The sequence below is a fragment of a genome, unplaced genomic scaffold (genome assembly GCF_019419815.1).
Source record: "Pyrus x bretschneideri cultivar Hongxiangsu unplaced genomic scaffold, Pyrus_bretschneideri_v1 Contig18, whole genome shotgun sequence".
In the NCBI taxonomy this organism is placed as follows: Eukaryota; Viridiplantae; Streptophyta; class Magnoliopsida; order Rosales; family Rosaceae; genus Pyrus; species Pyrus x bretschneideri.
This window is the reverse complement of record NW_025999479.1, coordinates 3,958,819-3,970,624: the sequence shown is the minus strand read 5'-3', so window position 1 is coordinate 3,970,624 and position 11,806 is coordinate 3,958,819. Positions and strand designations below refer to the sequence as shown.

General features: G+C 39.1%; 1 protein-coding gene across 1 annotated transcript; it reads left to right on the top strand.

The window, feature by feature from the left end:
• Positions 1–284: 284 nt before the first annotated feature.
• Positions 285–2,846, top strand: LOC103955645 (homeobox-leucine zipper protein ATHB-6). Its single transcript, XM_009367546.3, has 3 exons — positions 285–938; positions 1,319–1,692; positions 1,975–2,846. Exons 1-3 carry the CDS (start codon positions 878–880, stop codon positions 2,527–2,529), a joined length of 990 nt encoding a protein of 329 aa, XP_009365821.2. The 5' UTR covers positions 285–877; the 3' UTR covers positions 2,530–2,846.
• The last annotated feature ends 8,960 nt before the right edge of the window (positions 2,847–11,806 follow it).

Below are 11,806 nucleotides of genomic sequence, written 5' to 3'. Positions count from 1 at the left end.
CATGATACGCTGACGCCACCCGAGTCTGGCTCCAGCTAGATTAAAGCCGAGCCGTTAGACGCTGAGCCGTACAAACTCGATATAAAATTCATATTAAATGTTACATCTGCCATGAACCGGAAAGGCTACGGGCTATAGCCGGTGAAGAAGAAATTGCATTTGGATGGAATTTACGTTCATTTCATTTGCAGTGTGTCAGTCCGTAGGGTACCTAACCCCAGTCAGATTCTAACCCAATATCTAACCCAAGTTGGTTTATTTAAAGAGAGAGAGTGTGACAGCCCTCCTGGGTTGTGAAATCCTTCACTCTCTCTCTCCCTCTCTCTCTCGCCCTCTCTCTCTCCAAGTCTCTGATTATTTCCCATTGTAGTAGATGAACAGTCACAGACTATGCTTAGTTGTTGAAGTAATGATGTAGTGAGAGGGAGAGAGTAAGAGAGAGTGTGTATTAGTTGGTTGATTTACTTGTCCATTGGGTACAATTTTGGGATAACTTGTTGGGTTTTGTTTTCTGGGTTGTGTGGGATTTTGGGTTTTGTATAATTTTGATGGGTACTGAGGGAGGAAGAGAAGAAGTGGGATTGAAAGAGAAGGATCATGAGGGAGCAGAGAGAGGAAGTAGGTTGTTGTATAGCTGTACACGAGTTTGTCTAGTTGTATCAGACATAGCAGTACTTGTGCTCCATCTTCCTTTGCTTCCTTCAAGCAAACAACTTTTTCTTCCTCTAAATTAAAAGATCCACTGGAAAACATAACCAAGAAACAGCAAAAACATTAACAAAAAAAAAAGAAAAGAAAAAGAAAGGAGCTTTGAACGGTTTAATCTCTTGATCTGTTAAGATCTGGTGTTAAACCTGTTTTAGCTCGGTCGCTAATCATGAAGAGGCTTGGAAGCTCAGATTCCTTTGGTGCTATGATTTCCATCTGCCCAACAACAGGTTAACTTTTGAATTTTAGTTTTAATTTTAATAAAATATACATTTTATTTATTTGAATTTCCCCAAGATTTAGACATTTTCTTTTGTTTGTTACCTTTTTCATGATCGAGCACCTAGAAAAAACATGACCTTTGAGATCATGACGCACCGTTGCTCCTTTATGTTCATCATGTTGGTTGTTGAATTCAATCCATGTTTTGTAGTGTTCTTTTTACTGTTTGGGAATTTTAATTTCAAGCCTACATATCTATATCTATATAGAATTCCACGTCGGGAAAAGAAGGGACATATGTACTACTTTTTGTATTACCAATTGGCTTTACGGTGGTGGTTGTCAAATTTTTGGAAAAACTTAGATTTGATTGGCTTTTTGTTTGCAGAGGAGCACAGTCCGAGAAACAACCATGTTTACAGCAGAGAATTCCAGTCCATGTTGGATGGCTTAGATGAGGAAGGGTGTGTCGAAGAAGCCGGCCACGTTTCCGAGAAGAAGAGGAGATTGAGCGTTGAACAAGTGAAGGCCTTAGAGAAAAACTTTGAGGTGGAGAACAAGCTTGAACCTGAAAGAAAGGTGAAGCTTGCCCAAGAACTAGGCCTCCAACCAAGACAAGTCGCCGTGTGGTTCCAGAACCGCCGTGCTCGTTGGAAAACCAAACAATTGGAGCGCGATTATGGCGTTCTCAAAGCCAATTACGACACTGTCAAGCGGAACTACGATACCCTTCAACATGACAATGAAGCCCTTCTCAAGGAGGTATATATACATGATCCACAACTCTGTCGCTGTGAATGTTCTCTTGTCAAACAGTTTGAGACTTAATATGTTAACCATGGTTAATAAGCTTTCGTAATTAAAGTTCCATCTTATACAAGTAAATGTTCGATTGTCAACAGTTTGATATGTCCAACCTCAAATTATGTGTGTTTTCAATTTAGTATGTGGTTTAGATCTACAGTTTGACCCCATTAACATGATATGTCGCGATGCTAATCACGATCTAAATCTTGGATCAACTTTTTATTTCTTGTCTTGCAGATAAAGCAATTGAAAGCAAAGTTGCAAGAAGATAACGCAGTCAGCAAGAATCCCACCGTGAAAGAAGAGCAACTCTTGGGAAAAGATCAGAGTTTCAAAGTGGTTCGGGAGCAGAGCCAGTCACCGCCACCACCTCCGGAATCCTCTGTTCCAGAAACAGAGTGTAAAGAGCTCAACTTTGAGAGCTTCAACAACACAAGTGGAGTACTAGAAGCCGTCTCATTGTTCCCAGATTTCAAAGATGGTTCTTCGGACAGTGACTCGAGTGCGATCTTGAACGAAGATAACAGTCCAAACTTAACTATGTCTTCATCTGGCATCCTCCAAAACCATCAGCTCATCAAGTCTCCGGCTTCCACTTCACTCAAATTCAACTACTCCTCGTCCTCCTCGCCATCGTCATCGTCGATGAATTGCTTTCCGTTCCAGAAGAACTACCAGCCTTTGGTGAAGGTAGAGGAGCACAATTTCTTTAGCAGTGAGGAGGCCTGTAGCTTCTTCTCCGATGAGCAAGCACCTTCACTTCAGTGGTACTGTACTGATCAGTGGAGCTAAAGCATCAACAATACAATCCAAGAAAGTGGAGTTGTGTATAAATTAATGTACTGTGATCTCCATTGTGCAAAAGTGGAAGTTGGAGAGCAACTGCAGGATGAAGGCAAGGGAGAGGGGGAGAGAGAGAGAGAGAGAGAGACAGACAGACAGAGACAGAGAGAGGAAACGAAGGTATTTCCTTGCCAAACCGTGCGGGAATATGATTGTGTCGTAATTAAAATTTCAGCTGTAAAAATGAACTCTCGGGATAAAACTTTAGGAGGTAGAATTTCCTGTAATGGAGAAAATAATCATTGTGCCCTACCTTTTCCCTTCCATCCATGCTTCTTCGCTTTTTCAATTTAAAAAGTTCGGTGGACAACTTATTTCTTTTGCCATGGACCATGGCACTGCCATAAAAAAAAGTTCTATAAATATGTATAAATGAAAATATACGGTGGAGAAGCGGCGATGATGCGATGGCGGTGTAGCAATGGTGGTGCTGATGTAATGATAATGGTGAGAGGGTATGGTGGTTGTGCAAATGTATCGGGGTGTGGTAGTTGGGGGTGTAGATGTAGTAATGGTGGACGGGTTGGTGTCAGCAACGGTGGCAACTGTTGTGGTGGGGATTGCAACAATGGTGGTTGTGATTGCGGTGGTGATGGTGGTGTAAGGTTAGTGGTTGCAATGAGTAGGTGGTGGTCATTTTGTGAGAGAAAATGTGTGTGTGAAGGATATAAAACGTCACTTTTAAAAACAAATGAGTGTATTACAAAAATATAAATATTCATTAGAACTCAACTTCGCCTTTTATGGAAAAGCAACCTACTCACAATGAATCAAATAGATAATAGGGTAATTCTCATTTTAGTACGTTGAAGTTTTTAGTTTTCAATCAAGTTTTATTCATCTCGAACTGGTACTAAAGTGATAATTTTGCAACACATTCATACATGCGTTTTAAAACAACACTTTACCTATGACGTGGTGCCTAGAATTAGAGGGTGCGCTCCCAGTTTCGAGTGTAGTGTAAGACATTCCCCGCAAGGTTGTGGTCGAACTCGGGTACCAAGTTCCGTATCAAGTTCTCTAACTGGGTTGTCAATGCCCGATTCGCTATTATTATGCAGATTCCTATGTTTTATCTGTGTTTTGAGGACAGTGATGCTTAGGTTTTACCGTTTTAGGACATGGTTTTGGGTTGCGGCTTTGGTGGCAAATTTGGTTCCTGTTGTGGCACCGAGGGTGGATTCGGTAAAGCTGACGAGGAGGAAGAGTGTGAGGCTTGAGGATTGGAAGGTCTAAGTCACCATCAGTAGGGTTTAGAGAGATAAATTGGGTGATGATTGTAATTTTGATTTTTGCATATTAAAACTGGGTGATAATTCTCATGAAAAAAAAACCTAAAACCCCTCATTTGCTGCCTCCAAACCCATCTCCGCCACCATTGTCGTCGACGACAAACCTTCCCGAAGCCCCTTTCCCACCTTAACGCCGTTGGAGCGACGACGTGTGTGTGGGCGGCGGGGCTGTGGTAGGGTTTCTTAGGAAGTCTAGGATGCGTTTATTAATATCCATGTGCACCCAAATTCACACGTGGCACTAGTCATTGTCCACGTACGCGCCACGTCATAAGTTGATGGTTGTTTTAACATAACGTTTAATGGATGTATGGATGTGTCTCAAAATTAATCATTTTAATTACCAGACTGAGATGAAAAAGCTTGATGTATAAAAGGTTGAAAACCAAGAAATTTCACACCAACTTGGTGCTTATTCCTAAGGTGAAATGCCCAAAGACTATGTCACAATATAGGCCTATCGCTTCATCCAATGTAATATACAAGATCCTAGCCAAAGTACTCATAAACAGGCTAAAGAAGGTGATTAGTGACAATCAATCGGCTTTTGTCGATGGGAAGCATATCCAAGACAACATCCTTGTGGTGCATGAAATCCTACACTCACTGCTCCACCAAAAAAAGGAGGACCAAGCGGGTATGGCAATCAAGTTGGATATGGCTAAGGCATACGACCGCGTGGAATGGGATTATCTCCTATCTATGATGACAAAAATGGGTTTTGCGCCGGTGTACTGTAGGTGGATCGAGGAATGCATATCCTCCACCTTATTCAGTATTCTGGTGAACGGGAACCCAATGGGGTACATTATGCCGGAGGGGGGTTGAGGCAGGGTGATCTTCTATCCCCCTATTTATTTCTCCTCTGCACTGAGGGTTTTTCCATGCTAATAAGAAACGGTTTGGAGAAAGATGCTCTCCACAGGTATAGGATCACGCCAACTGGGCTCCCGATTTTGCACCTCTTTTTTGCTGACGATTTTGTTCTGTTTGGTAATGCCTCAGTAGAGGAGGCTCAAGGGGTTATGGAGGTGTTGCAGGCTTATGCAAAGGGCTCCGGGCAGGTGGTTAACCTATCTAAAAGCTCGGTCTTCTTTGGTTTGAAGACTAAGCTCCGAACTAGGAAGAAAATTGTGGAGACACTGGGCATTTAGAGCAAGGAGGGATTTGGGAAGTACTTAGGGTTACAAGAGGATTTTGGACACTCCAAAAAAGCTGTCTTCATGGAGGTTCGGGATAAGATCGAGACTCGCATGGTTGGTTGGGCTGAGCAATTCCTGTCCCAAGCGGGGAAAGAAGTCTTTGTTAAGGCTGTGGCCATGGCTATGCCGAACTACGCCATAAGCTGCTTCAAGCTTCCTATTAGAGTATGCAGGGATATGGAGAAAGCTATGGAGAGGCAACAAGCAAAAGAAAGGTGTCCACTAGATGTCTTGGGATCGGCTAATGAAACAGAAGAGGTTCGGAGGCCTTGGCTTTAAAGACATTTAATGTTTTAATCTGGCTTTTCTTGCTAAGATAGGATGATGCTTGAACCAAAACCCGATGTCTCTCCTTGCAACAGTCCTGAAAGACAAATACTTTGTAGAGGGCTCATTCATGGATGCTTACAAGGGGAGGAAAACCTCATGGGGGTGGAAAGGCATTTTTGAAGCATGTAAAGTGCTAAAGCAAGGGCTAAGGTGGCGGGTGGGAGACAGGTCTAGCATTAGCATAAGGGATGATCCTTGGTTCCTTAAGCCCTCCAACTTCAGGGTTAGGCCGCGGGTTTGCCTGCAAGGTACCAAGGTGTGTGACATAATTGACCCGGTCTAGAACACTTGGAATGCTGATGTGATTTCAGAGAGCTTTGAAAGGGACGGCGTGGTTCCAATATTAAGTATTCCTCTAAGTAAGATTGGTTGTTGTGATAGACTAGTATGGCACTACAATGTGACTGGGATTACTCGGTCAAATCCGGGTACGGGGTAATGGTATGCCTCATAAAAAACGGCGCCCTTGGAAAGAAAGGTCGGGGTATGCCTAGTGAATGCAGGAAAAACTCCCAGGTATGGAACATGATCTGGAAGTTGAAGGTTCCTAATAAGATTAAAATCTTTGTTTGGAGGTGTTGCAACCATGCATTAGCCGTCAGACGCAACCTTAAAAGGTGGCATATAAGGGTAGACAATGTATGTAGGGTGTGCAACATGGTGGACGAGTCGGAGAATCACCTCTTTTTCCAATACAAGCTCAATCACCAATTTTGGTTCTGTTCTCCTATTCATATGCGTTCCCGTGGCTTGGCAAACGCTAACTTCCTTGAGAGTTAGGAGAACTTTTATAATCATTATCAAGGGAAGGAGCAAAGCTGACGAGATCCTGCAAGAGTTCGCCTTTGGGCTTTGGAGGCTTTGGAAAAATAGGAATGATGTTGTGTTCAACAACGTGCATAGATCGCCTCTGGAGATCTTGGAGCTTTGGAGGAAGAATGTCTCGGATTTTAAAGAAGTTACAGCCTGGGGGCCTGCAGGTGAACGTCCAAAGTGTGGGATGGCTATTAAGGAGGTGGGTTGAAGGGAAGCTCAATGGCAGAAGCCGGCTTTTGGAGTTATCAAGGTTAATATCGATGTTGCTTGGTGTAAGAAATCCCTACGGGTGGGTGTGGGCTGGGTATGTCAGGATTTTGCCGGTCTGCTCTAAGCTGCTGGAGGCTTGGGAGAAGGCTTTTGTCACTCTGCTGCTGCTGCTGAGGCGAATGCAATTTGGGACGCCCTAGTTGTGTGTATCGTTAACGGGTTTGAGAAGGTAACCATCGAATCTGATGCTAAGGTGATTATCCATATGCTTAGGAAGGAACTGCCTTTTGATTTTAGTCTTGAATGTATACTTGGTGATATTGAGAGCCTAGCACGCAGGTTGTCGTTGGTGACATTCACCTATGTGCCTAGGGATAGCAATTGTGCTGTTTACTCGGTGGCTAAGTTTGTTTTCAAAGAGGGTTGTGCTTTTGTATGAGATTGTATCGGTCCGGAATTTTTGTTTAACACTCTAGCTCAGGATGTAAACATTTCTATTCGAACTTAATACATTCTATATTTGGTCAAAAAAAAAAAAAAAAAGTAAACTGAGAATTACCTTTAATAATATCATAATAATTGGATAATACCAATAGGCTTGGGGAATAACTGCGTTATGAGCATTTTGAGAAACAAAAATGAATAAATAAAAAATGGTCTAGCAACGAGTATATGTGGGTGATTGGCAGACAAGTTAGACAACTGACGATGACAACTATAAATTTTAGAAAGAAAATAACCAAATGGACGATTACTGTAGCTGTACTTTTACAGATGCATGTGTTGGGTTCACTGACTTTGTTTTGGCATACAATTTGAGAAATTTGTTGTCAGTTGTCACCTCATGTGATATATGACTACATGAAGAGAAGAATTATACTGTTATTGAAGTGTGGTGTAATCACTCCTATATATTTAAAAAAGCACTATTATGACAAGCATAAATAATCATGGAAAGTTCGTAATATTATGGTGGTTTTTAATTTTGACAAGTTTTTCTGGCCCTATTTGAGTCAAGGTAAGACTTTCCAAAATAAAACCCTAGTGGCGAAGATGATAAATTCCTCGGGGATAGGCAAATATGTAGATTCAAGTTTGCTTCGCTCAAGCTGTAAATACGACTCGTGCATGTTCAGCTGAAAACATGCAAGGGAGCGCTACTTTTTGCCAGACAATTGAAGGAACCTCATCTGAGTAACAGAGTTGAACTCAACGTGGATTTATCTCCTTCAGTTTGATTGATCCATAGCTGCCTTTGTGGGGACCGTGCTTTTTAGAGAATCCCGCTCCTGTGTCGTGGGACTTAGCTCGGCACTCCACCGGGTGGGTTTATTTACCTTACCAGTTTCAAGTGTCCTCTTGATAGACATCTATTTCTTACTTGACTGCATGGTTGCAACTCTTTTGCTTTGTTATTTTCTGTTGGGAAAATTACAAGAAAATCACAATAAAAGTTACAATGAAATAAAATTGTTCGAAGAACTATGTAGACAATTAGGTTGAGGCGCATCTATCTCACTCTTTTAAAGAGATTCAAGCCAATGCAGTTTGACAAATTTCATTAACTGACGCAGCTGTATATCTGGACTTGTCCATCCAGAATACGACATCTCAACAGAATTGTTGTGTCACTCAAACCTATTTGCACAAAAAAAAAAAAAAAAAAAAAAAAAAAAAAAAAAAAACAGGAATGATGAAGGATTGGAGAGAATAACTGTTGTGTTTGAGCTATAATGTCATTTTCGTGTTATACCCGTTATGTTGTGTTAGACCCGTTATCTTAACAGGGTCTTACAGGATGAAACAATAACTACCAGCCCTATAATAACTGTTATTTTCATGTCCTTTCGTGTCGGGTTAATGGGTCATGCAATAAATTATCAGGCCTATAATGAGTTAGGCTTGGAAAATGGGTCATATTTTATCATGTTTGTGTCCTTTTCATGTCAGGCTTATTTTCTTAACAAGTTCTTAACGAGTGACTCGATAACGATGCAATCCGTTAATGGGTTGACCTGAAATCCTTTATTTTCGTGTCGTTTCATATCTGGTTAACGGATTGTACAATAAATTGTCAGGCCTATGAATAATAAAGATGATGGGAAAAATGCCGTTGAAGATATATTTATTATCAATCTTTAGTTAAAAGGATAATCAACACAAATTAACAAGAATGAGTTACAAAACCTATTTAAAATGAAAAGCTATGATATCTTATTTCCCACTACAAGACATAGTGACAGATAATTAATTTATTCTATTAAAAATGAGCCAACAGTTTCTTCAAGTTATGAGGAAACAAACCCAGACGTACAACACATACGTGGTCCAAGGGTTGAAGAAGAAGGTTCACTCAAACATGTATGTATTGTACGTCCTGAGTTTGATTTTTGGACCTGGCAAATCACATATTGATGATCAGGAGAGGCTGAAATGTCTTTATGAGTCTTCCCAACCTTTGAAAAGTGGACTGCTGTGGTGAAGCCACAACTAGTCCCCTTTTAAAGAAATTTGTGATTCCATCACAAAACCAATTGGCAATATGGAAAGTATCTCAACTATTTATAAACACATGGAAAGTTTCTTCTTTATCTAATGTGAGATTTATATGCTCAACACTTCATCTCACATGCAAAAAATTTTCAAGTCTAACACGTGGAGAATAAAAATTGGATGACATAAAGCACATATAACTCCTTAGGATTCACACATTGGACAACTTACAACCTGCTCTAATACATATCACAAAAAATGTTGAAGTTTCACTATAAAACTAAATGATAATAAGAGAAATTGTTGAACTACTTATAAGCAAATTCATACTCACAGAAGCTATCATCAAGATTAAGAACATCAACTACCTTATAAGCCTTAACAAAATCACCCAAACCATGTGATCAAAAGCAGAAATGGTTTGCTGTGAATCAAGATGCGGAAATCCGACATGAAAATCCAAGAGAGCACTGAGATCGCGAGCAAACCCATAACAAAACCTTTGATCTCCAATTTCAAGAAAGCAGAACTGGAATAGATATATGCTTTATGGAGGGGGATTGTCTGCCCTCCTATTTTCATATTCTCCCCATGCCCTCTTGTGATATGTGGTCACGGTTAAGATACGTCAATATTTTATATTAATTTCTTTTATAGAAATAATAAAACAAAAAGTAATAAAAATATAAAATATTAATATGGTTTAACTGTGACTACATAAACAAAATGACATAAGAAAAATATAAAAATGGGAGGATAGACAATCCACCTCTACTCTTTATTACCCAAATCAAATGCCAAAAAGGAAAAGAAAAATATGAATAAAGACGACCCTTAAAAAGATGTGCCACATGATTGGATCCCAAATATACGTGTCCTCCTCCTACCTCTGTCAGCCGCAATTTTTTTGGTTGCACCCAACAATCCGCAACTTTTATGTCCAAAAAAATTATGAAAATTATACCACTGAGCTGAGGATCTATTGGTGCAATTCGTGAATATTCCTTAAGATTAAATAAAACCTTGTACTATTGTGAGACTGGTGTTTGTGAAGAGTATGAATTTTTATGTGTGTTTAAGTAGTTGAATGCTTATTAATATTGTTAATTAATTTCAGTTCAGTTTTAACGCAAGCAGTTAAAAGTAGTACAACATTTCAACTTAAAGAATTGGTTATCAAATTTGTACATGTCAAGTTTTAACTAGACTTTCACCAAACTCAAATGCATATTATTGTTTTAAAAAATATAATACTTAGATCCTCACTCCTCACTATTCAAGAGTTCAAATCCTCACCTAATGACATGAGTCATTAATGTAAATCACATGTTTAACAAAAACAAAATTTTAAAAATAGACATGCTACTGGTTGTTCTTTAGTAAGTAATAGAGATTCAATAACAAAAAGACGTGTTGCTCTTGAGTGTATGAATCCCACATAAAAAAATAATAATCTTACATGTGATTATAAGTAAGTTAGGCTATTTCCATATTTTAAACTGGTTTTATGGTAGAATATCAATTTTCTTTATGGTATCAAAGCATGTTATCTCACGTGTGAAGCTCAATGACCACACATGCTCCACATCACTTGATTTGTGTTGTCTACGTGTTAAGATTGAAAATTCATTGCACGTAAAGGACGTGTTGAGTGCATGAATCCCACATCATGAAAAAAGAATATACCTTACTGTGCTTATAATTAATTTAAACTACTTCTCATATTGCTAATTAGTTTTATGATAAAACCTTAGCTTACTTCTATTGCATTATTATTGACCCGGTTCATTGATTCTTTAATAGTCATGATAATATTGTCGTTCTTTAACTTAATTTTTTCCATTACTATGCGTTGCCATGCGTTATAAACATCTTTAACACTGCGAAAACAAGTAAAGATGAATATGAATGAAAAGCATTACACACTCAAAACATCTTGTACATGTATCTATACGTATACAAACCTTTATACGCAGAAGCACCATCAGTAGGACGTAGGAGATGGTGCCAGTAGGGCTTCATTTGAATCAGTTGTCTGTCTTTGACAAAAGAAAAAGAATCAGTTGTCTGTAAAAAGCAGATGGTCTTTTTCTTTTTGCAACGTTTACATGTACATTTGGGTTCCAGCAATGACTTTTTACCTCGTTCATCTTTTTCGTGGAGTACGGCTTTGGCAAAACGCGTAATCCTCGCTTCCCTCTGATTTTGAGTGCCAGACGTGCACATGGCGTTTGGCACCCACTCAGCTCATGTTCTGGCTTAAACTTTTGAGACTGTGCGTACGACTTATCTGAACTTATTGTGTACACGTGTACGATTACAGTGTAAACAACTTTAATACAATAGGTCGAGTTTGATGTTTCGTGGTAATGATATAACATTACGTATAGTGTTTTTTAGATTTTATTTTTAATGGCATGTAACATTAAGGTATTAGTGTATTCATGCCATGTAAGTTGATCTTCTTTCACGATGTATTTTTGAAGAAGGAAACTTCAAGTATAATTGATAGGCCAACAAAGTTTAACCATGCAAAGCACAACTCAACGCAAAATTAGTTAATTAAAGTTGGTTACTACTTGACATAAAAAAGAAGAGCTAGTTGTTGAATGTAAATTTCACGTCCTAGAATTGAGGGATTTCGCATGTGGTTATATAGATTTGGCACATTGTTGAGAATCAATTCCACGTTGATAGAAGAATGAAACTTGCGTGAGTTTATAAACAGTTGTACTATTTTCTATATTATCAATTGGTTTGATAATAGAACATTTACTTTCGTCTCCTATTCTTCATATTGTCAATTATTTTATAAGCGGAATCTCAACTTTCTCTACTTGTTCTCAAACACAGGATGAGTTTTAAATAAGAGATTAAACTCAA